General features: G+C 42.3%; 1 protein-coding gene across 4 annotated transcripts in view; it reads right to left on the reverse strand.

The window, feature by feature from the left end:
- The window catches only part of PAN2 (poly(A) specific ribonuclease subunit PAN2), a 142,315-nt gene that overhangs the window by 105,193 nt on the left and 10,651 nt on the right, over positions 1-26,471 (reverse strand). For all 4 annotated transcript variants that reach the window (XM_030196732.1, XM_030196730.1, XM_030196731.1 and 1 more), the window contains exons 3-6: positions 20,443-20,738; positions 10,657-10,826; positions 10,086-10,206; positions 9,072-9,149 (exon numbers count right to left, since the gene is read on the reverse strand). In XM_030196732.1, the coding sequence (XP_030052592.1) occupies positions 9,072-9,149; positions 10,086-10,206; positions 10,657-10,826; positions 20,443-20,712 (639 nt within the window). In that variant the 5' untranslated portion in view covers positions 20,713-20,738. The remainder of the gene's footprint in view (positions 1-9,071; positions 9,150-10,085; positions 10,207-10,656; positions 10,827-20,442; positions 20,739-26,471) is intronic.

Genomic DNA, 26,471 nt, shown 5'->3' on the forward strand with positions numbered 1-26,471 from the left:
CCCTAATCAGCGGGTCTAAGGCCAAAACAAATAGCAGGGGCGAGAGAGGACACCCCTGTCTCGTGCCCCTCTCTATCGGAAACAAGGGCGATTGTTCCCCATTGATCCATAAATATGCCTGAGGGTTTACATATAGTGCTCCTATCGCGTCCTGGAAAGCCCCTTCAATGCCCATCTTTGTCAGCACCGCAAACAGAAAGCCCCACACCACCTTATCAAAGGCCTTCTCTGCATCAAAACTGACCACCAGAGAAGGCCTTTTCTGTCTATCCACTGTCTCCAAGGATGCCAACAGGGCCCGCACATTTTTTGCCACTGTTCTCCCTCGCACAAACCCAGCTTGAGGGGATGCTATTAACCCAGGCAAAAGCTTTGCCAGTCGATTGGCTAGGATCTTTGCATATAGTTTTAGATCACTATTTAAAAGGGAGATTGGTCTATATGAACTTACGTCAGTATCATCCTTCCCTGGCTTTCGTAATAGTATGATTTTTGCTATGTTAATGGAGTCTGGCGTTGTCCCAGTTGTGATCATGTGATTATATAAATCTAGCAGAGGAGGTGTAACCTGTTCTTGTAGGATCTTGTAAAATGCTACACTAAACCCGTCTGGCCCTGGCGCTTTGTGCAAATCACTTTGTTGTAAGGCCAGCATCAATTCCCCTTCCTCAATAGGTTTGTTCAAAGTCTCCCTCTGCACCTCAGTAATCTTGGGCAAATTTTGGTTTATTAAATATAGGTTACTGTCTTCTATAATATCAGTAGGTTTTGCATATAGGGCCCTAAAATAGTCCCTAAACCTCCCTATAATACCTCCAGTTTCTTTTATAAGGTTCCCTCCTCCATCCTTCACTTGCAAGATCCTTGAGGGCCCTTTCTTCCCTTGCACTAACCTGCCTAAAAGTGTACCTGCTTTATTTCCGTATTGAAATAATTGATATTTATAGTACATTTGCGTTTTTTGTGCTCTTTGATGGAGGAGCTCGTTTAGGTTTTTCTGAGTTATGAGCAGTTCCTTCTTGTTCTCGTCCGTTACTTCCTCCCCTAGTCTCTTCCTTCTTGTCCGAACCTCCCTTTCCAAGCGGAGAATCTCTTTATCCCTCAGTCTCCTAGCTCTGGCTCTGTAGGCTATCACCTCCCCCCTCATTACAGCTTTGGCTGTTTCCCAGTATAGTGCCACCTCCTGCCTATGGCCCTCGTTAAATTGCTGGAAGTCCTGCCATTTTTCACTGATAAAGGGCTTGAAATTTGGGTCTCTATACAATTCAAACGGAAATCTCCATCCTCCCCTCCCATGCCCCCTTCCCGTAACTTGTAATTCAAACCATACCATCGCGTGATCCGATATCTCGCATGGGCCTATCTCTGCTTTTGGCACTTGGGAAAACAATGTTGGGGATATGAGAAAGTAGTCTATACGGGACTGGGTCAAGTGCGCCCTAGAGGTATGTGTATAGTCCCTCTGCGAAGGGTGTAATATCCTCCACACATCTATCAGGTTGAGGGCGGAGCAGAGGAAAGGCACACCCCTTGATTGAAATCTATGCAGTAGTCCCAGTGTACCACTTCTATCCATTTCAGGGTCCAACACCATATTAAAGTCCCCTCCGAGTATTACATTGCCCCCCTGATAGGGGCCCAGCAGTTCCAATAATTTGCTATAGAATTTCTTGTCATACACATTGGGTGCGTATATGTTACACAGAATATATGAAGTCGTGCCTATTTCTATTTCCATTATCACTATTCGGCCTTCCTCATCTCGTCTTATTCTTTTTGTTCGCATTTGCAGGCCCCTCCTTATTAGTATCAACACTCCTCCTTTTTTCCCTTGTGCTGGTGATCCTACTGCCTGTTCTACCCAGCCCTTCTGAAATTTTTTATGCTCTGTAGTTGAGAGATGGGTCTCCTGAAGGAATGCCATGTCAGCTCTGTGTCTCTGCAGCGCCTGCAGTACTTTAGAACGTTTCACCGGAGAGGAGATCCCCCCCACATTCCAGGATATTAACCTAATTGGGGTCATCTTCTTGTTTTACAATCATTACTATATCTGATAACTTTCGTATTCTGAAGAGCACCCCCCCAGCCCCAGGGCACCCTCCTTTCTTTGACCTGCAATTGTATCCATGTACGGCTGTCCAAACCAATAATAAAAAAAAAAAAAACCCTTTACACTCATTGCTCCTTTCCGTAGTTCCCCTTTCCCCTTCCCCATCTGCCCCTTAACCCTCCCTCCCCCCTCCTCTGTCTTCCTTCTTTCCTGTCCTGTTGTTCTCGCTAGAGAACGAGTCACGCCCCCCCCTTTTCCCCCCAGCGCTGACCCCCAAATGTTATATTTCACCCTTTGTTAATTATAAACTTCTAACTTTTATGCAGACCTGCATTTTCTTATACATAGTATTAGCCTTAGATTTACATCCTTATATGGCCTTTATAATGTGATACATACGATGTCAATTTTTATCTTCCATTGTGTTTCTAGAGGCTGGTACTACTTAGCCCTTTTAACAGGTATGAATGAATGTTTCTTTTGGGAGGGGGTGTTTCTCTTAGGGTCCTGTTTACTAAGCTGCACTGTAGGTGCGCAAACCTTTTTAGCCCACACTAAAATTAGCATGCGCTAACTCTAGAGACACCCACAGGAATATAATGGGTGTCTCTATCGTTAGCGCGTGCTAATTTTTAGCGCACACTAAGTTAGTGTGCCTACAGCGTTACTTAGTAAACAGGGCCCTTAGTTTTCATTGCTTTTTAGGTATCTGGCAGCTTGATTGGATTATTATATTTTGTTTATGGTCCTTCAGATTTTAAGGCATTGTTCTTTATAGAAATGTATTCCTTACTTTGTTGTCTTGATTTATATTTTTATTTTTTTCTTACTTTGTTTTTTCTTCCTTTTATCCCTTTCTTATATGGTATGGTTCTTGGAATAGTCATTTTTCGTGCCAGGGCATCGTCTTACTGATGTATAGTCTCTGAGATGTTTTAAATTGGATGAATGTACTCCTCTTAGGCTGCTGTGCTTTACCTTATTTAAATTTTTTAAATGCAATTTCAAATTACGACACCCAAGCATTACACTTGTAAAGAAAATACAGTACACTATGCAAACAATATAACAAAAATAGGAAAATAATAATTATACACACCAGGTAATTCAAGAAATATCACACCATATAGAGTCCTCAAATGGGAGGGGGGGGGACAGAACAATTATGGGAGAAAAATCAGGTAAACACAGTATAAACCTTATGCTAATATAAAGAGGAGAGGAAAAAAAAGAGGTAGAACTGCTGAACCTTTCACCACCAAACTATAAGCACAGCTTAAGACAAATCTCTAGAGTTCAAGGTCTGAGCATCATAACAGAGATGCACAGAAACAGGACTTTTATTACTAAGAGAAAAAGTCAGTTGTGGTGGCTCAAGAAAACACACTTTATCTTATTATCACACACATTTACAAGGAAACTTAAAATGGAATTTCTCCCCAGTCTGGTGAACATTTGGCCTAAGCAGTAAAAACTGGCGACATCAGACATCAGGAGAAATATATCCTTTCAGATCATGAAACAGCGTGTGACTAGCCCTGAGCAAAGTAGCTGGTGTTATCTTTCCTTTTTGAGAGTCCAATACTCTATTAGAGCTACTTAATTTATCAATGAAAACAGATGAATCTGCCCCAGAAGTGACTGGTACACAGTAGACTCGAGTAATTTTAGGAGAACAATTTCTAGAATATCTTTCATATAATTAAACAACATATTCTTGAGAGACATCATTAATCTTCAGAAAATGTATAAACTTCAGGTTCTTTGATCTGGTTATATTCTCAATTGCCTCCAGCTTCCTATGAATAATTACATTATCTTTCATCAGTGCAATATCAGTCATTTCTAATTTAGAAAGGTTTAAACCAAAATCTTCTACCTTCTCTTGTATCTCAATTTTTTCTGTATGCTTAGAACACTTAGCTGAGATTTAAATTGGTCTGTTAAAACTTTTTAAATCATCTATACCAATCCAAATAGACTCCAAAGTTATTACATGTGGTTTTTGAGAGAGAGAGAGAGAGAGAGAGAGAGAGAGAGGCTTGCTGGGTTACTCCATCTGGCGGCACTGGCCAAAGGTCTATGGCATCACCAGTGGTCACTGTGCCCAATTCTTATCTCACTACAGACACTTGGGCTGTGCTCTCAGATGACACCATGTTTCACCCCTTGCACTCCCTCATACAGTATCACAGGAAGAGTGGGAGCTCTAAACTCCTCTGGGCTAAATGACAATTCAAGGGCCAAGAGAAAATCTGGCTCTCCATTTCCAGAAAGAACTCTCAGCGGTCTAGCAGATGGAGCTTGCAGTGGAGTAAAGCTATGGAGGACAAAGTTATCAATCAGACCACTAATTGTAGCTGGCTTGGGAACTTCAGGAGTCCCTCGATGCTGACCTCTTTTTTACTATCTCTCAGTGGTAAAAATTTTCCAGCGGGATTACTCGTGCTCAACAGGTCTGAAGCAAAACCATCTTGTCTTTGTTCCACCCTCTTTTATTTAAATTATTTTAACCTTTATTTATATAATAAAAACTTCATTTGGCTATTAGTAACTTGGAATTCCACTGGGTTTTAAAAAAAATCTTATTGACCCCTTGTAGGGATTTTTGCCGCTCTTGTTTGTTGCACTTTGCTAAGCATACATCCCAGCTGCAACCATAGACTCTGACTGCCTGCAAAGATTTCTCTCCTTATCCAGGGCAGTCATCTTCCTTTGTACTCTACCATCTTGGATAGATGAACATACAAGATTGCCTCTCAGTTCTCTCCTGCATACCACCTTTCTCCAACCAAAAAACTAATAATCTAAAGAGTCGGCAATTCTGACAAGGTCACTGCCCATACATGCAGCCATTTAAATCCCCTGCTTAGCCTACCAGACAGCCCATCTACTCGTCAATTCTACCACTGCAGCCTCTCTGAAAACCAGCCACCTGGTTGCCTGCATAATCATTAGTATTTCTAACATTTTACATTAAACCGTCATGCATTCTGGCACTTCAGCACTAGAGGTGTGAGTGAGGATGAGGAAAATGGGAAATCCGCAGGGATGAGGACAAAAAAGTCATTACTACCACGGGGATGGGAGATTACGGATCAAAAGTGGATAGGAGGGTACGGACTGAAAGCAAATAGGGACCTCCCTGGGCACACCTCAACACCAACACCTCAGCTTAAAAAGAAAATAAATAGAACGAGAAGCTCACCTTGATGAAAACTGGTGCATGTGTTCAGCAATTTTGGCAATGAGGGAGACCACTGAAACTGTGAGAATATTCTTTGATTTGTTTGGAGCATTTTGGCAGAGTATAATCTCCACTAGTCTCATCTATGTGGCTGATAATGCAGCTAATACGAAAGCAGCTTTTTGAGATGAGGTCTGGATAGGTTGCGAAGGTCAATCTCAATCTTGTACTCTCTCCAGCCATTAAAAACTGAAGTTGATCCAAATGACTTCTCCAGTGAGGTAAGCGAGCTTATAACACTGTGCAAGGCATAGGCACCAGATCTGTAGGTGCCTGAGCACCCTCAATACTTTTCCCTGTAAGTCTATAGATTTGAGGCAGAAAGCTCCATGCTGCAGAACAACAGGAAAACATAGAAAGAAAGTGCTTCTGTATCCTGGTTACTGCTCCCATCCCCCTTCAGCCCCCAGCATCCTATTGGTTGGCTGCATCTGACCAACAGACTTTCGGAGGGAGTTGCTGTAGTCTAGCAGCGGCCAACGGGGAAGGAAAGTGCAATCAAGGAGGTTTTAATAACCAGAGACGTCAGGAGCATGATTGGCCCATTATCTGGCTAAAAGACAGTAGGCAGAGCCTGTTGTCATATCAATTACATTGTTTTGAGTGTACCAACATGGCAGCAGCTGCATTGGGGAGAATTAAAAACTCCTTGGGTGGAGATGGCTTCAGCCTTGCAACGTCATGCCACTCAAACCTCCTTGAGGGCAACAGACAGACACTGAGAAAATGAAGAGACAGATTCAGATAACTGTATTGGCATGACAATTTTACATATTTTGCCAAAGTAACACCTATAGCAATTAAGATAAAAAGAAATACAAGAAATAGTGGGAGAGAAATACAGGGGGCAAGAGAAAAGGGGGCAAAAAAGGAGAGGGGAACTGAAAGTTGCTACTGGCCAGGACAGAGAATGCTGCTCTGAAATGCTGGAAGAGGAGAAAAGAGCTATAAAGAGAAGAGAGGCTGGGTGATGGAGACAGGGACTGAGGAGAGGAGAGGAGTAGAAACCGACTGTGAGGGTGAGAGGAACTTGGACAGAGCATTGGCTATGATGGGGGAAGTATGCTGGGAGAAAGACATCATCTGGATGACAGGAAGACAAGGCAGAGGGGACACAAGCAGACAGAAGAGGAGCTGAAAGAGATGGAGAACAGCTGTGAAAAGAACGCCTGAGGGAAAGGGGGGGGGGGGTCATGGTGGAGAGAACAGACATGAAGGTGAGAAAAGGATGAGAAGCAGCAGGACAGAGTAAGACTAGAAGACGAGAGAAGCTGTAGAGACAGACTATGGAGAGACCAATACACGTGGAAGAAAGAAATTATGATGAAAATGGAGGGAGACTGGAAGAGAATCCTTAAAAGAAGGAACGTTAAGGGCAAAGAGAAAACCAAGAACAAGTAGTGACAGAGACAGAGGACTGAGTAACTACAAACACAAAGGTTGGACAATTGCTCAAATTCTTAGTAAAGATTTCTGTGCCAGCGGGCTAGATCAAGAGTAAGCAGTAGCTGTATTTTGCCCTTCTCCTTCAGACATATAGTCACCAGAATTAATATGTTATTTTACTGGAAGGACATGGAGAAACAGGAGGGAATTGTGCCAGTATTTGATGCCATGGTCTGAAAGATATCTTTATTTGAAATTATTTTTATTGAGCGTCTAAAAGAAAGAAAATCGAAATACAACACAGCAAAACTTCAAGCAGGTAAAGAATTCAGAAACACATAAAAAAACATTACAACAAAGACGTTCCATTATCAGAACATTATAACTCCGATTCTGAAAGATATCTTTAAAATTGCTTCTCTTTGGCAGCTCTGTAATGTAGAGAACTATGATCAAATCCCAAATTGAAAGGGAAATAGAGAGTAACACTATCTCCCTTTATTCATAAAAATAAAACAGTCATTATCCCATTATATCTTATGCGAGGCAGAGTGTTTGACTAAGTGGGATCATTATGCTATACTGGCCCAAAGAACTAGCATGGCAGCAGCAGGAAGAGATTACAGGAGAGATGGATGGAATTTGGAAGGGGGTACACTACCCTCAAAATCCATGCATTTCTTGGTTTGGTTTCCCTCTTGGCTCAGCTATTAAGCCCTACCTTTTCATTTTCACTCCCAGCACAACTCTGCTGCTCAACTTCTGACTCAGCTCAGGCTAGCATTTGAGGTGTGTGACCTGCGTGGCTCTAGCAGTAGAGTGGTGTGCCACCCCCATATCCTTCCATAACATGTGGGCCAGGGAAAGAAGGATGAGGGATGTGGGCAAAGAATGGAGGAGAAAGAAGGGGATGTTTGGTAAAAGATGAGAGTAAGAGGGATGTTGTGCTGCAGTCACCACTAATAAAGGAGGGTGGTCCCAATATCTGACAATTGTAAGCTAAGACAGACAAATGATAGCATCCTTAAAGAATTGTTTTGCAGATCACCTGGATCACTGTTTTACAGTTACAGAGACACACTTGGCAGCAACATTCCCAGATCCAACATTGAAAAGGTCATAAAGATCTGATGACAGTAAAAGAGTGGAACAGTGCCATAAACCACAAACACTGACAGCAGATCAAGTGGTAGTCAAGGTGCAGCCAATTGCCAAACTGCCAACAAAACACCCAAAACAAAAAGAATCAGAGGCAGATTTTTTTTGGAGACTTATACAAGAGTCAGGAAACAGCTACAGTGATCCTCAAAGTGGATACATATGTACTGAGCTTGGATTAAGAATTTCTACAGGCAAACAGAGGTCCCCCATGTGTGGCCATAATGGACGTGTTGCCCGTTCCCTGTTTGGCACTCCTGCAACCAGCACATCATCAGAACATTATATTTCAGTTAAAGGATGAACAATTGAGGAATGTAGAATAGAGCTGAGCTCTGGTTCTTTAGATGGTTTATTATTTGTACACAGTTTGGAATAATTGTTTTCTTGTAGTGTATTTTGGATGGGATGGGATTTGATATATCACCTTTCTGTTCTTATAATCAAAGCAGTTTACATATTCTATAGGTACTTATTTTGTACATGGGGCAATGGAGGAGTTAAGTGACTTGCCCAGAGTCACAAGGAGCTGCAGTGGAAATCAAACCCAGTTCCCCTGGTTCTCAGGCCCCTGCAGTAAACATTAGGCTACTCCTCCACTCCAAACACTGGGCTACTTCTATAAAGTTAAATGTATGCCTATTGTTTTGTGTTCAGTTTTACCAAGTTTTAAGACACATTTGATGTTTTTTGGGTTTTTTTAATTTGTAAGATCTTTTAAATGCATTGTGTGCAGGGATGGGAAAGAAAACTGTGGGGATAGTGAGCGGGGTATAGGGACAGAATAGAATAGAATTGACTAAAAACAGGTGGGGATAGAGACCAAATTATGTCCCTGTTCACACCTCTACTCAGTGTTGATTCAGGAGCGCTCAGTATCCAATTAAGGATTTGTCTGTGCATGTTGTAAGCCCTGAAACCATTGCTATTTTAGCCACCACTACCTATCCAAGGCAGTTATTTCACTTTCCACCACCATGTAAACGTATTCAATATTTCTCCTCCAACTTTGACCTCATTTCCACTTGTTCTAGAACTTTTTCTCTTGAAACAGGTTTGCTTCTTGTGCACAATTTATATTTTTCAAGTATTCAAAGGTTTTCTGACGTAGTCTCAGCTACAGCTTAGCTGCTCTTTTCTAGATCATCTCCATTCTCTCTATAACCCTCCAGTCTTTCCTCCATCTAAAGATGCAAATGTTGATCCAACATTACTGCAAGTAAATGTTACCTTTCCAGATGTGTGTCCGCAGAAGAAGAAGCGGTTGGACTGCCGTATGATGGTGATTCCAGGGACCTCAACAGTATGCTGCAAGACAAAAGGCAGGGTGGATAGACCAGGAGAACAATGGCACATAGTGACACATAATTCCTTTTTTTTTTTTAACATTAAATTTTTATTGAAAACATAGGAAATACATGCACAATATGCCCACTACAACTAAGCACAATTGGTCTGTCAAACATACAAAAAGATATGCGTGGGATATGCATAAAGGAATCCTGTGCAGTAGGATTGGATCCTCAGCAGCTTAGCCGAAATTGGGTGGTGGAGCAGGTGGGGGAAGAGGGGTTGGTGGTTGGGAGGTGAGGATAGTGGAGGGCAGACTTATACGGTCTGTGCCGGGACTGGTGGTTGGGAGGCGGGAAATACTGCTGGGCAGACTTGTACGGTCTATGCCCTGAAAAAGGCAGGTACAAATCAAGGTAAGGTATACACATATGAGTTTATCTTGTTGGGCAGACTGGATGGACTGTGCAGGTCTTTTTCTGCCGTCATCTACTATGTCATATTGAAATATTGAACCACAACAGCTCTTAATGATAACAGCAATTCTTATAGTAATAAGGAACCTGAGGATGTTTATTCAATTGGCTGAATGTTCCCACTCACTTCTAAATATCAGCACCCTAAATGCCCTGCGAGAAAGGGCTGATTTTGTGGGACTTTAAAGAAAACCCAAAGCTCAACCTATCAGAACCAGTATATTATTTGTTTTTACAATTATTTGGCATGAATGGCATTTTTTTTTTTAAGTTTACTGCTATTATTTAGCTGGTCTGCTCACCCTAAAACAGCAGAGACCTCATATTATATTAAAAGGTGAGCAGAAGAGGAAGTGCAGACCCTAAGGGAGGTGGAAGAAAGGCCATGGGTGTGGAAGCCAAGAGGCTGTAGCCTTATCAGGGGAAGATGGGTGCCATTCCCTCTTGCCCTCCAAGTGTGACTGTAAAGTGTCCTTACCCTCCGTGTTTCCTGGACAGTGTTTAAGTCGATCTCGATGACATGATTTTGCAGTCCTCCTATCAGCACGGTGCTGCTGTCCATCAGCAGCAGGCTGTGCATGTCGGTGTTCTCATCCATGCTGAGGGCCAAAGGAAGCAGATTACACCTTTGCTCAGAGAGCCCTGTTCCTGGCACAGCTTCAGAAGGAACCACAACACACTGCCAGATAACTTAACATGTAACAGTGCAGTTAAGTAAACATTTCTTCAAGTCTTCCTCTATATATGCACACATATTTGTATATTTAAAATATATCACTATCACATAACTCTCAATCTCTGCAAAAGTAAATTTTCTTCTATCAGAGATTAATGCATGTGCAAGTCAAGTATTGTTTCTGCCTCATCCACTTCTATGTATTTAAAACAAATCACAAAAATATTTTCCAAGTATTCAATTTGCTGCTTCTCTTATACTTTAAACCAAGATTCCCTCACCAACACAACTGGTCTGCCATAGAAAACAAACTTTTTTTTCTTGCACCTCCCTCCAGCTGTTTAAATGGCACAAACTGGAAGGGCGAACTCACAGAAAGTCAAACATGATCAAACCCCCTCGAGTCAGACACTTCAGGTTGTTTTTGGTGAGGAACAGCACCCCATTATCCAGGCTCTGGATCTGCCGGATGTCATCACTAGCATGCACCTGGGAGGAGGAGTAGCGCTCCAGTGCGGGGCCGAAGAATGAGGTGGCATGACCCTAGGAGGTAATAACAAATACTCTCTCTCAGTCCTGGAAAAAGACAACCCTCTGACAACTTAGAATGTTAGCTCTGGAGCTTGACTATGCCATGAGCAAACTATACCATACTATACATGGCTTAAATATCACAGTATCTCCATATGGATTCAGTGCAGTTTACAAAAAGAGGAACATCCCAGCCGGATGGAGCTATATAGTATGGGTAAAATCAAGAACATTGTAGCTAAAACATATTATAAACCATAAAATATATCATAGAATCAATCAGTATCTGAGAACAAATAAGTCTTCAAATCTTTTCTAAACAGAAAATAAGAATCAACAAATTTTATACAACTCGGTATCACTGAATGCCATATCATGACAGAAGAGGCACCTTGGTACTAAGATTAACTTTTTCTACAATCAGTTAACCAGATTCAGTGTACTGTGCCTGACAAATCATAATCCTATGGTTTCCATCACTGTGTACCAATGAGAATAACCCTTGCTAATCCAAGCACAATTATGTCAATCTTCAACACAATCTAGTCAGCTAAGCCAGGACATTGCTGGCTAGGTTAAAGTCTTTGAAAACCAGATGGACTAATCGGCTAAATTCAGCCTGCTAATATTCAGTACGCAGCTAAATTTAGTTGTTCTGATCAAATGAGCCTCGAGTGGGGTTAAGGTAGATTGCGTCAATTTTCAGTACAAGCTGTTTAGCTTGGCCAACCAAATCCAGGCACCGTAAAAACAGACCTAAATCTAGACAAAACTCCCTTCTGACTGTAATTTTAAAAAGGTTTTGGCAGCCCTCTTTGCCTTGCCCTGCTCTCCCTCCAAGACTGTAAAAATAAAAATAGCCATCCTTCATCCTGATGTGCCCACTAAAGTAAAAACAATCCTGTCCTGCTGGCCCCCTCTTGCTTTTCCTTTCCACTTCCAAAAAAATGTTAAAAAATATACCTTCAGCCACCCTCCTGCTTTCAGGTCTGTCATCTGTCAAAGAAAAAGAAAAGCCCTTGCCCAGTCACTTCTGTCCAAAAAATGATGACTGATGACTGTTTCTTCCTCCTGTTCAAAAACTAGTGAAACTAGGAATGAGGTAGGTATCTGCAGGGATAATTGTTTCTACTTCTATGACACTAGGAAGAGAGGAGAAAGGTCCTGTGGATTTTTTTATTTTTTTAATATTTATACAGTCTGGTAGGAGAGCAAAGGTAGACTGTAAAAAAATGAAAATACAGGCAAGGCGGAAAATTACCTGCTAATTTTCTTTCCTCAAGTCCCACCAGACCAGTCCAGAACTTGTGGGTTGTGCCCATCAAGCAGCAGATGGAGAGCAAAGCATTGTGAGCCCTGCCCCATAAGGGCACCCTGCATACTGAACTCATCGATATTTTGATAACAAAGCAAAGGTTACCAAGTCCCACTTGTTATTCCAAATATCTTCTCCCACCTTTCTTATAGCCTCCAATATTCATTGTGTGTGGTTTCTTTTGTTTTGTTTTAAACAGAAACAGTAAGAAAACAGCAAATGTAAACAACTTTCCAACAAAGATAGGGATGGAAATTGGACTGGTCTGGTGGGACTCAAGAAAATTAGCAGGTAAGAATTAATTTCTCCTTCCCTATTACTACTATTGTCCTCACCAGACCAAACCAGAACCTGTAGGATGTAGGATTCAGTAACCCCTGTCCTAAGCACTTGGGCTACAAAAGCTGAATCAGCCCTTGCAGCTACATCAATTCTATGGTGCTTTGCAAAAGTATAAAGTGAAGATCAGGTCACCACTCTGCAAATATCTTCTGCATGCAACTCCACCCAAAAGGACACTATGCCCCTTGTAATGCGCGCCCTGAAACCATGAGGGACCCATTTGCCTGCCAGAATATAAGCAGAATATATCATTTCCTTGAGCCACTCCTATAACGGTTGCTTTTGAAGCCACCTGCCCTTCCCTAATACCACCAAAAGGGACAAACTGTCTGATCTCAGAAAATCACTGGTCACTTCCAAGAAATGCATGAGGACCTTGGGAACATCCAATAGCCGCAAAGGTTTTAAATTCAGCTCAACAATCCTCCCTCTTAAATGAAGAAAGACTGGGAAACTGATTGAAATGAAACAGAGAGCCTACTTTTGGAAGAAAAGATAAAACCATACAAATTGCGACCAAGGCTCCGTAAAATGCAGGAAGGGATCCCTGAAGGATGAAGTCTGCAACTCCAAAACTCTGTGAGCTGAAGAAATGGCTAGGAGGAAAACAGTCTTTAAGAGTCATTTTTTTTTTCAAGGTTTGAAGGGCAGGCAGCTCGAAACCTTAAGAACCAGATTCAGACTCCACTTGGGACAAGAGGACCAAAATGGAGGCCTGACACGTTACTTCTTTCAAAAAACTAACTATGTTGGATAAGAAACCAATACAAGTCTTCTCCAAATGACCCTGTAAGGATGCCAAGTGCTGCTACCTGAACCTTCAAGAACCCTATCATCAAGCGCTTTGTTGTGGCCTTTCTGAAGGAATGCTAAAATGTGAGCAATAGAAGCTCAAAATGGAGACAATGCTCTGCTCGAACACCAAAAACTCATCAAACTCTTGCATAGGCCAGCAAGATAGAACACTTCCTGGTCTGGTGCAAGGTAACAACTTCATCCAAGAAACCTCAATGACTCAGACATGTCAGCTCTAGAGTCAAACGATAAGGCAAAAAGGAACCGGAGCTTCCATCACTACCAGTCCTTGAACTAGAAGTCCCCTTTCATGGGACAATCAGAGGGAAGGATCAACCTTGAGCTGAATTAAATCCATATACCAGGGATACTAGGGATAATTTCCACTGCTACTAGGACAACAACTGGAATGAGATGCAACCTTTTCAAATACCCGGCCTGACATCAACCCCAGGCCTTTAGAACCAGGCTCTTTCCAATGACTGAAAATTTGAAGTACTTTTGCATTGGCTTTCAATGTCATCAGATGCATGAGGGGCCACTCCCATCAACCCCTTAGGAGATCAAAGGGTGGCTCTGATAACTCTCATTCCTGTTGAGGCGCCTGTATAGAAGTCCACCTGAACATTATGAACCTTGCAATGTGGGATGCCAAAAGATCAAGATGATGATATCCCCACCCAGCGAAGAAGCAGAAATGGACTCAGGACTCCCAATGTTAAATTAAAAGCTGTTTATTTAAGGTTTATTAAAAATGACTGCGCATATTTAACAATCACATCTATCCTTGGCAATATGTCTTGTAAAATAAAAATAAGCTGGTTTGGTGCTGAAGACCTTTCAGACTGGCTCAAAGAATAATGATTTAGCAGATTTCCAGTTGGTGATGTTAGGCAAAATCTGATTTCTGATCTATAGCAACTAGAGGGAGAACAGTCCCTCCTGTGATCCGTTCCTTTTCTCCCACAAGGCATGACCTTCTCACTTCCTCTGACTTCCTCCACTCGATCCACTTTCAGCGTCTGTCAGAGAAATCAGATTCTGCCTGACATCACCAACTGGAAATCTGCTAAATCATCATTCTATGAGCCAATCAGAGAGGTGTTCAGCACCCAACCAGCTCATTTTTATTTTACAAGACGTATTGCCAATTGTTAAATATATGCATCAAGACTCCTGAGGCAGGCACATACGTGCCGAAACACGGTACCGTGTTGAGTCATTTTTAATAAACCTTAAATAAACAGCTTTTAATTTTACATTGGGAGTCATGAGTCTGTTTTTGAAGAGCTTGATCCAGTTCCAACTACTTGTTCTTTGACTTTGTTTCAATCCATGGGATTTTTTGTGTTCTTTCCACTTTTTGTGGAATTTTTTGCACTGCCATCACATTGTCAGAAAACACTCTGACCGCTTTAACTCTCACTAACTTCCTCAACAGACAGCAATACTTCCCTTACTGCCTTAAGTTTCAGACGACTGATGGACCCAGATGCTTCGGCCGGAGTTCATCTCACCTGAGCTATCTAACCCTGGCAGTGCCCCCCCCCCCCCCAACCGAAAAGGCAACCTACTACTACTACTACTATTTAGCATTTCTATAGCGCTACAAGGCATACGCAGCGCTGCACAAACATAGAAGAAAGACAGTCCCTGCTCAAAGAGCTTACAATCTAATAGACAAAAAATAAATAAAGTAAGCAAATCAAATCAATTAATGTGATCGGGAAGGAAGAGAGGAGGGTAGGTGGAGGCGAGTGGTTACGAGTCAAAAGCAATGTTAAAGAGGTGGGCTTTCAGTCTAGATTTAAAGGTGGCCAAGGATGGGGCAAGACGTAGGGGCTCAGGAAGTTTATTCCAGGCGTAGGGTGCAGCGAGACAGAAGGCGCGAAGTCTGGAGTTGGCAGTAGTGGAGAAGGGAACAGATAAGAAGGATTTATCCATGGAGCGGAGTGCACGGGAAAGGGTGTAGGGAAGGACGAGTGTGGAGAGATACTGGGGAGCAGCAGAGTGAGTACATTTATAGGTTAGTAGAAGAAGTTTGAACAGGATGCGAAAACGGATAGGGAGCCAGTGAAGGGTCTTGAGGAGAGGGGTAGTATGAGTAAAGCGACCCTGGCGGAAGATGAGACAGGCAGCAGAGTTTTGAACTGACTGGAGAGGGGAGAGGTGACTAAGTGGGAGGCCAGCAAGAAGCAGATTGCAGTAGTCTAAACGAGAGGTGACAAGGGTGTGGATGAGGGTTTTGGTAGAGTGCTCGGAAAGAAAGGGGCGGATTTTACGGATGTTGTAAAGAAAGAAACGACAGGTCTTGGCGGTCTGCTGGATATGAGCAGAGAAGGACAGAGAAGAGTCAAAGATGACCCCAAGGTTTCGAGCTGAGGAGACAGGGAGAATGAGAGAGCCATCAACAGAAATAGAAAACGGGGGGAGCGGGGAGGTGGGTTTGGGGGGGAAAATGAGAAGCTCGGTTTTGGTCATATTTAATTTCAGGTGGCGTTGAGACATCCAGGCAGCAATGTCAGACAAGCACGCTGAAACTTTGGTTTGGATGCAAGGTGAGATATCAGGGGTAGAAAGGTAGATTTGGGAGTCATCAGCATAGAGGTGGTAGGAAAAGCCATGGGATGAGATTAATGAACCAAGGGAAGAAGTGTACATAGAAAAGAGGAGGGGACCAAGAACAGAACCCTGAGGTACGCCGACAGGCAGAGGGATAGAGGTAGAAGAGGATCCACCAGAGTGAACACTAAAGGTGCGGAGGGAGAGGTAAGAAGAGAACCAGGAAAGGACAGAGCCCTGGAATCCAAGTGAGGACAGGGTATCGAGAAGTATGCTGTGATCGACAGTGTCAAAAGCAGCGGAAAGATCAAGAAGAATGAGGATGGAATATTGACCTCTGGATTTAGCCAGTAATAGGTCATTGGAGACTTTAGTAAGCGCAGTTTCGGTTGAGTGGAGAGGGCGAAAACCAGATTGTAGTGGGTCAAGAATATGGAGGGTTCTAGGGACATTTCCTTCAGCAGACTCTGCAATTGAAGCCACCCCCTCATGCTCTTGTTTACCTCCGAGGTCTAAGGAAGCCAACATTCATTGGTCTGCAACCGAACGGACCATCAGCTTAGTAAAGACTTTTGATGAGGACACGTACTCAAGACCATGGAACTACCTACCTCTATGGTTACCACCACATAGCCCAACAAATGCATGTAGTCCCAAGCATCAGGTACCTAAACAGCAAGGAGATAGTGAATTTGAGCCTGCAGCTTGAGCACCCTCTACCTTGGGAAGTAAACTCTTCCCTGCAAGGTGTCAAATCTTGCTCCCAAGTACTCAATAGACTGGATTAGAATAAGACTGCTTGTCAGAACTGATCACCTAGCTCAGGGATTGAAGCATTTGCATCATGGAGTCTGTTGCTTGCAGAGCCTTGTGTTGTGCATGTGCAAATTAGCCAAATATTCCAAGCAAGGATAAACCATGACTTCTTCCAGATGAAGAGAGGCCACTACAATTACAATTACTTTGAAAAACATCCTGGGATCCATACCTAAACTGAAGTGCTGTCCTAGAACTGCAACATCCAGGACCACTGATGAGAAGGCCAAAGAGGAATGTGCAGCTAGACCTCTGAGATCCAAAGAAATCAAAAATTCACCCTTCTGGGCTGCTGCAGTCACAGACCACAAGGTTTACATTTTAAAGTGAAGCACTCCAAGTGTTTTGACAGTTTCCTTGACGTCCAGAATAGGACAAAATGTTCCTTTTGGGGGGGAATTGCAAAGTAAATGGAATACCTGCCTACTCCCTGCTTCCTTCTGAGACAGGCACCATGGCTTCTAAGCCTAAAACACTTTATAAGTATCACTTATACTGCAGGTACTTTGGCTGGGGGCATGATACAGTGAAAGTATAAAGGAATCTGTGGGTGGGCAGAAAAATTCCAATTTGTAATCCTGTGAGAAAACATCCAAGACCTATTGGTCTGACATAATCTGGATCTACTCCTTGAGAAACTTGGAAAGGCGGCTGCCTATCAGAGACTGAACAATGGATCTACAGTCCTTTACTGGGGTGACCAAGACGCAGCCAGTGCTCTTGCTCCCTGACCACTCTCTCTTCTGTCGCTTCCAAAAGAGGACTGATGATTTTGCAAATGAGAACACTGAAAGTAACCAGAGCAACCTAGCCTATTAACATCTCATATCCCAAAATCTGGCCTTGCTAGAAGTACTACTGGAAGATGACATAGGTTTGTCCTCAGATAACCTCTTAGCTTCCCCCAACTCCACCAATTTATTCAGATCTTCTCTGAAGAGCAACTTTTTTTTTTTTTTAAAGGAAATCTGCTAAGTTGCATCTTGGAGGTTGTGTCAGCTGACCAATTTCTTAGCCACAGAAGACGTCTAGCAAAAACAGCCACTGCTATATTACTCACTGATGTTCTTATAAGGTCATATAAAGCATTCAAGATAGAGCCCAACCGAAACTAGGATCTTTGGTTTCTGCTGAAACCGAATCTGCAACCAAAACTGGCTGCTCTGTTTCGAAAAAAAACTGAACCCGAAATTCAAACTGGCCCTGCCCCCTGAACAACCCCATTGGACCAAAAAGATCAGCCCCGTGAATTTCGGGGCACTGAAGCCAAAACCAAAATTCAATCGGCCTCTAATCCAAGACATAAGCAAGACCTGCTTCCAGATGCGCTGTATCAGCAGAAGTACCAACACTTTCCTCAGAAAAAAGGCCATGATCAAGGTGAACATGGTGAAGCAATGCTCTTGATAAATACACATTACAAACAGCTGCCTGAAGCCCCAGAGTGGAAACCTCAAAGGCCTGCTTCAGCATAACTTTTAACTCCCAATCCTGAACATCCTTAAGATGCCCTCAAGAAGAACTGTAGTCTTCTTAGTAACTGCTGTTATCACAGCATCTACTTTGGTTTGCTTCAATCTGTCTTCTTCTTCCTGCACTGAGGGCTAGTACTTAGTCATAGCCTTACCTATTGTCAGTCTCACTTCAGGTGTGTCCCTCTCTGCAACTATTAGGGCCCAAATCACAAGGTGTATAGGGAAAGCCTTAGAAGACAGGATCCCCTACAGGTTGTACCTCTTAGACCAGAGATAAGCAATATTTAAAAGCTTCCAGTGATTTAGAAATTACTGCCACCAATTCTTCCCTTTTGAACAGGTAGAACAAAGAGGGTCTCTCTCCGTTTCCTGCCGTTGTTCTCCCAACTGATCCAAATAGCACTCCTGGTGGTGAGGTATCCACTGTATTCCGACTGTAGTAAGGAAACCACCAAGCAAGAGTCCTTGAATTGCAAATCAAACAATGCTTCACATAATCATCACAAACTTGTTTAAAACCTGGGACCCAAATTAATTGTGACAATTTATCATATAGCCCTGCAGAAGAAAAATGCTGACCATTGTTAGAGCTCATGTAACAGTAAATGTGAAGTATCTTTAGGACAACAAGGCAAACCATTCTTCCCAAACCATCCCTGTTGACTGTGTGTGGCACCCAATTGACTCCACCTATTCTGTTCATCTGCAGTAGCAGTAACTTGCATTGCTTGTACAGTAGGAAATGAATTTAGCCATATAGGACCTCCCCTGGTGCGTTCAACAAAATATTCCTCTGGAATAATTGTTAGAGTGCAGCATCACGAGCTGCAGCATCTGCAATTGCATTTCCTCTAGCTACCCAAGTATCAGTAGTTTTATGGGCAGGATGCCAAACTATAGAAGCGTCTTGTTATCAGCCCGTTCTGCTAATAATGATAACAAATGTTGCCATAATATCATAGCTTTTAATGGTTCACCACTAGCAGAAATAAATCCTCTTTTATTCCATTTCCTTATATGATCATGCAAAGAAGTAACCACATAGTGAGAGTCTGTCACACACGTTACAGGCTCTGTGGGTAACGTCTGCTGTAGTACTACAATACCACCTGCTAATTCTGCCTGCTGAACAGTATAGAAATCTGGAAGGCTAAAAGTCTGACAACTCAAAATCTCATCATCAGGAGTATATCTGGCAATAGCAAAAGTCACAGCTAGCCCATTGACAGTGCCGTCGGTAAACCACTTTATACTTTTGCAAAGCACCTTAGAATTGATGTGGCTTCAAGGGCTGATTCAGCTTTTGTAGCCCAAGTGCTTAGGACAGGGGTTGCTGAATTCTACATCCTACATGCCACTTCCAGTCAGCTCAAGACCTGCCCTCTGCAATGTCCCACCTCACCAGAAACAGGAAGTTGAATCAGACGAGGCGAGATGCATTAGAGGGAAGGCCCCAGGCCACCTGGAGGTGGCATGTATTTAGAGCTGCCAGCTGCAAAAGCAAGTTTAAAGAGTCATTGGGGCAGGGAGGTAGAAAAGGAGAGAGGGAAGAAAGATGGACACATGCTGAAACTTAATACACAGTAAATTTCAAAAGCAGGGTTGGATTAAGGCATCACACTACATCCCCTGAACTTTTCAGACCCTAGGCATGTGCCTAGTTTGCTCATGCCTTAATCCAGCCCTTCAGATAACATGAATGTATATACTTATCACTTCCATCTACAGCAATAACAGTGCACAGTAAGTTTGCCCTGTTCCACTCTATGCAGTTAGCTTATAAATTAGTAAGCATTGTCATACCAGTGCCATGCGCTAACAGAGTTGATTTAATTCACGCAGTAACTGCTTACAACACTTTAGCAAAAAGGGCACCAAAAACTCAGCAGGGAGGTACTTATGCTCTGAGCCATGACATTTGGGAATCTTCTTAAAGAAGAACTGCTCAGCTTTGTAATCCTTAAACATCTCAGTATTCCCAGCCCCAAGCACAAGGGAGGAAACACTGGAGATATCTCACTAGCTTAAAGGGCTATGAGACAGGGGAGGACCAGAAAACTATCTGTGCACACAAACTAAACCGAGCTAAAGATTGTAAAAATAACCAAAGTGCATGGGTAAATACAGCATGAAACATATACTTTAATCTAGAGTTCATAATTTCATATTATGAAGAGGAAACTGATTCTGTAAGTGAAGTGATTGAGGTTCCAACCACATATTCTGCAGATGAACTGCCTCTGGGTTCTCATTTTGCATATATTAATAACCCCAAAAGGTTGCAAGTAGGATCCATGTGAACAGACAGCCAAACATTGCTTACCCCATGGTTTCCAACCCAGAGCATTTCTTCATGCAAGTCGAAATGGGAAGCAGAGACAGGGACGCCGACCTCTGACACGGCTGTGTGTAGCTCTGAGTACATGCCCTCCATGATATGCACAGACTCGGGCACAGAGAGTGCCTCCAGGGGCAGGCCATCTGCATCCAGTTCCACATTCTGCAGGAGGCTGGGATTCAGGTTGGGGTCAAGGCTGGCGTGAAGGGTGGGTGCGTACTCGGCTAAGGCAGGGTCAAGGTCTTCAAAATTCATGGCTGTGTGTAGCTGTCTTCCTTCCACTGGATAGAAAAGAGAAAAGTAAATAAAGAGCTCCATGACCAACATTTAACAGCAGGTATACAGGGGTAAATATCCAAAGAATCGCTGTCCATAAAACTTTATATGGATAACCTATGTACATTCCGTGATGGCAAATACAAACGTGCAACCACTGAATAAATCCTTTTTATTAAAAAAAAATTCTATACCAAGAAATGCCAAAATCTTTCACTGTATAAGTCACTATGTGGCCAAAAGCTATCTGTCCGAGGTAGAATGGATTTAGGAGCATTTAAGGGGCAGGGCACATACGAAGAGCAGCAAAATTCAGCTGTTCTCTGTTTAATTTTATACATATAGTCATTGTGATCAAACAGAAGGATAACTCTATATGGATAAGTTATCAATATAAAGTTATCTGGAGGAGTGGAGGAGTAGCCTAGTGGTTAGTGCAGTGGACTTTGATCTTGGGGAACTGAGTTCGATTCCCACTGCAGCTCCTTGTGACTCTGGGCAAGTCACTTAACCCTCCATTGCCCCTGGTACAAATAAGTACCTGCATATACTATGTAAACCACTTTGAATGTAGTTGCAAAAAAACACAGAAAGGTGGTATATCAAGTCCCATTTCCCTTTATGTGTGTATATTCAGCAGTGGCACTTTGTGTTCTGCTGTGGGACTGAAGCCATCAAGCATAAACAGCGGATGACAGCATGTCAGAGGTGTAATGGAACAGAAGGATCTGATCTGTAGGAGTAATACAGGGACTGTCCCCCACCAAGGGCACCCACAGATTATTTCTGGAAAGATCTCTCTCTGTTGTTTACAGTCACTCTATTTTAAATTCAACTCTGGAGCTGACTGTGGTACAGATCATCAGCTACTACCTATCCAAACTCAAAGCTGAAAAAGAGCAAACCAGTCATGATCGTAGCAAAAGTATGATCTTGAAAATATACCACCAGAATTTAAAGATTGCCTGCAACAATGATTCACTGCGTTGGATAGTAATGACAGAATACCAGGAGAGTTATGAGATGACATCAAGAAATATGTACTTGAAAGTGAAAAGTCCCTGCAAAAGCAAAAACGGCCAAAACGGATGATAGAAGAAACTGTCAAAAGCGCTCAGAAGCATAGAGAAATTAAAAGCCAGAGGAGAAAAAGATGCAGTCATAAAGTTAAACAAGATAAAGACAAGTACAGCATGTGCAAGAACATTGAATAATATCAGCTTCTGCCAGCTTTCTAAAAGTTATATGAGAAACAGAAAATTTCAGCTTAGAATTGATATGCTAGAATGCACTCAAAGATTCATGCAGAATGATGCTGAAAAGAATAAGAAGAGGTGGAAAGAATATGCCAAGTCATTATACCATGAATCAACAGCCATTTCAATCTGCACTTTATGATCAGGAACCATTGGCATTGAAAGAAGTAGTCAAAGCAGCATTGAAAGCTTTATCAAAGAGCAAAGCACCAGGCACAGATGACATTCCCTCTGAAGTATTACAGCAAGCAAATCAAAATATTCCTAAACCAAACAACCTGAAGCCATGCCCAAATGGGAATTCATCTTACAACCTCTAACACTAAAATGAATGATTACTGCTATTAAAAGTTCCCAAGGGGATCTATCAATTATCATACCCATTCCATCTTCCACCATTAACTGTTATCAATAAATAATTATTACAAAGATGAAATCACTCAATATGTAATTCAAATCACAGATGAACTCACACTGTAATAAATACACTATCAGACACAAACTGTCAGCTTTTCTAATGCCCCCTGTTTGTATTCCTACACCTCTACTGTAAGCCACATTGAAACAATTGACTATCTAATAATGTGGGGTATAAATGACACAAATAAATAAGCAGTGAATAAAAATCAGATGGAGTTGTTACAATATTTACAAGGCTCTGTCAATTTGGAAGACATTATTATGGCCAACTGTGAAAGATATGTGTTCCTACCAATACTGAAGAAGGGTAAGCTGATTGATTGTGGACATTATTGTACAAATCGCTCGAACCTCACATGCTAGCAAGATTCTATAACATACATACAGTAACATAGTAGATGACAGCAGAGAAAGACCTGCACGGTCCATCCAGTCTGCCCAACAAGATAAACTCATATGTGCTACCTTTTGTGTATACCTGACCTTGATTAGTATCTGCCATCCTCACGGCACAGACCGTAGAAGTCTGCCCAGCACTAGTCCCGCCTCCCAACCACCAGCCCCCCCCCCCCCCCCCCCCCCCCAGCTCTGCCACCCAATCTCTGCTAAACTTCTGAGGATCCCTTCCTTCTGAACAGGATTCCTTTATGTTTATCCCACGCATTTTTGAATTCTGTTACCGTTTTCATCTCCAAGCATCCACTACTTTCTCAGTGAAAAAGTACTTCCTGACATTTTTCTTGAGTCTGCCCCCCCTTCAATCTCATTTCATGTCCTCTAGTTCTACCACCTTCCCATCTCCAGAAAAGGTTCGTTTGTGGATTAATACCTTTCAAATATTTGAACGTCTGTATCATATCACCCGTTTCTTCTTTCCTCAAGGGTATACATGTTCAGGTCAGCAAGTCTCTCCTCATACATCTTGTAACGCAAATCCCACACCATTCTCGTAGCTTTTCTTTGCACCGCTTCAATTCTTTTTACATCCTTAGCAAGATACGACCTCCAAAACTGAACACAATACTGCAGGTGGGGCCTCACCAGCGACTTATACAGGGGCATCAACATTTCCTTCCTTCTGCTGGTCACACCTCTCTCTATACAGCCTAGCAACCTTCTAGCTACGGCCACCGCCTTGTCGCACTGTTTCATCGCCTTCAGATCCTCAGATACTATCACCCCAAGATCCCTCTCTGCCTATCAGACTCTCACTGTCTAACATATACGTCTCCCAAGGATTTCTACTCCCTAAGTGCATCACTTTGCATTTCTTCGCATTGAATTTTAATTGCCAAACCTTGGTCCAGGAGGCACCCCAGCCAGTCAGGTTTTCAAGATATCCACAATGAATATTCATGAGAGAGATTTGCATGCAGTTGAGGCAGTGCATGCAGATTCCTCTCACGAATATTCATTGTGGATATACTGAAAACCTGACAGGCTGGGGTGCCTCCAAGACCAGGATTGGGAACCACTGGTGTACACCATGAAAAACTCTGGGTCACATTAAGTAGTATGAGTATACTAGAACACCTGAATAGTTCTTAAGCACAATCTTTACCTAGATCAAGAAGCAATCATTCAAACAAGGAGAAACAGAGTGGTTTAAAATTGTCAAAGGTGTACAAGGCTACATACTTTTCCCAAACCTATTCAATTTATGTGCAAAACAAATAATAAGAGAAGCAGGATTCGATGAAGAAATCCAAGGTGTGAAATTGGTGATGACAATACCACATTGCTGGCTAAAGTGAAGACAATCTGAAATATCTGCTTATTAAATCAAGGAACAGTCTCAAAATGGATCTCTACTACTACTACTTAGCATTTCTACCTTATATGAAGACAAAAATCCTGTCAAAATCAATAATTTCATACTTGATAGAGAAGCCCTAGAAATAGTAGGTAACTTCAAACTGCATGGATAAATAATTAAAAATAAAAACAAGCAGTCAACAAATCCAATGAAGTATCGCTCTTGGCTGAACAGCTCAGATGGACATAGAAAAGGTCTTTTAGTGCAGAGATGTATATCTGCATATCAAGATTCAATTTGTCCAGGCTATGGTATTTTCAATAATCTCATATGGATGTGAAAGTTCGACAGTGAAGCAGCAAAGCAGATAGTTCTACAACCCTGTTAGATTGGGAGCTATAGTCAAGAATGTGAACGATGCAAGCTGGAGACTCTGTGGATCCCATGGAATTTTACCCCATATCCCAGGGGTGGGAGAGGGGGGAGTGCCTGGTTATATCAAGTTTTTTGGATAAAGGTTTTGGGGTTTTTGGTTTTTTTTTTTGGTTTTTTTTTTTTAAGTAAAGCATGTTGAAACCCCCCCCCCCCCCCCCCCAAAAAAAAAAAAAAATAAAAATAAGTGGCCTTGTTGAGCAGTAAGGTGCCTGGAGATGAAGAAATGGTGGACAGATTGATTATGCTTGGGCTTACAGCTGCCAGACTGGTATTAGCAGCATGGTAGAAACAATCCCAAGCCATCTACCCTACCTGAAATATAGCAAATGTATAGTTAAACAGCCCTTGGTGTAAATACATAGAAACAATTCTCAGAAGAATGGTCTTACTTAAAGTGTGCTGAATCATAAATGCTTGTAGAAAAAAAATGTGTGAAGTATGACTGTTGTTACCTACAAAAGCAGACGCGGACACAGTGAAAAGCCACAATGTTGACTGAGGAGTAAGAGTGGGAAGGAAATTGAGGGTTTCAGAGGGAAATGTCAGTAGATATTTTATTTATTTACTGAGATTTATTAACCACCTTTATGAAGAGATTCACCCAAAGCGGTGTACAGTAGGTACAGTTTAACATAAAACAATTTTGTTAGCATTACAGTAAAATAACCAAGAATAAACTAAATACAATAAATGAGGTAAACTTGAAAACAGTAAATTGAAACCTAATAACAGAACTACCATGAAACAGTATCAAAAATATACACATTTAACAGCACTAGAATTCAAATACCTGAGATATAATAGTGTTAGCACACATTAGAACATTCAACTAACAGAGATATGATTCTAAAGATTTTTCTACAATATGGCTTACCATATAGCTGAGGGACCAAGAGCAGATATATGATAGGAACAAGATGTATGGTACAGAGTCAGTTGGGATAATTTGATGGTTAGCTAAATTCAAGGCAAGTTCTTTGTACAGTTAAGCAAGAGATAAGGAACTGATCTAAGTTACAGTGTGTATAGCAAGTTAGTCCAGGTGTAGAATGAATCAGTCATCCTATGTACTAAAGGCTTGGGAGAAGAGCTAGGCTTTCACCTGCTTCTAGAAGTAGAGGTAAGTCTCGAGTTACACGTAGCCCCTCTGGGAGTAAATTCCAGAGCGTGGGGGCTACTCCTGAGAAGGCTTGCTGGCGGATATGATATGGGAAAATTAGGTTCTTACTGTGATAATTTTCTTTCCTTTAGTCATAGCAGATGCAGCCATTACAGATGGGTTGTGTCCATCAACCAGCAGAGGGAGATAGAGAGCACACTTTTTTCAGTGCCTCATACCAGCTTGCTCCACTGCCTCTCTTCAGTATTTGAAGCTTCCAAAGCAGTATGGCAAACCGCAATGGGAATAACATAAGCTTTCCTCACAGCGAACGATGGCCCTACAACAAAGGGCATTAAGTCAGAATGGAGGGAAGAAAATTATCACGGTAAGAACCTAATTTTCCCTTCCTTGTCATCAAGCAGATGCAGCCATTACAGATGGGATGTATCAAAGCAATCCTTAGATAGGGTGGGAACAAGCCACACCATGCGCCAGTACTTGCGCTCCAAAATGTGCGTCCCTCCTGGCAGCCACATCCAGCCTGTAATGTCGGGCAAAAGAGAGCTTAGAAGCCCATGTTGCTGCACTACAAATCTCTTGAAGAGAGAGTGCTCCAGTTTCAGCCCAAGAAGAGGAAATTCCTCTAGTGGAATGCGCCTTAAAGGCATCAGGCGGAGGCCGGCCGGCAAGCAATAAGCTGAAAAGATAGATTCTTTAAGCCAGCGGGCAATAGTGGCTTTAGACGCTGGAGACCCTCTGCGAGGACCCG

Source organism: Microcaecilia unicolor, chromosome 3 (assembly GCF_901765095.1).
Source record: "Microcaecilia unicolor chromosome 3, aMicUni1.1, whole genome shotgun sequence".
NCBI classification, from domain to species: domain Eukaryota; kingdom Metazoa; phylum Chordata; class Amphibia; order Gymnophiona; family Siphonopidae; genus Microcaecilia; species Microcaecilia unicolor.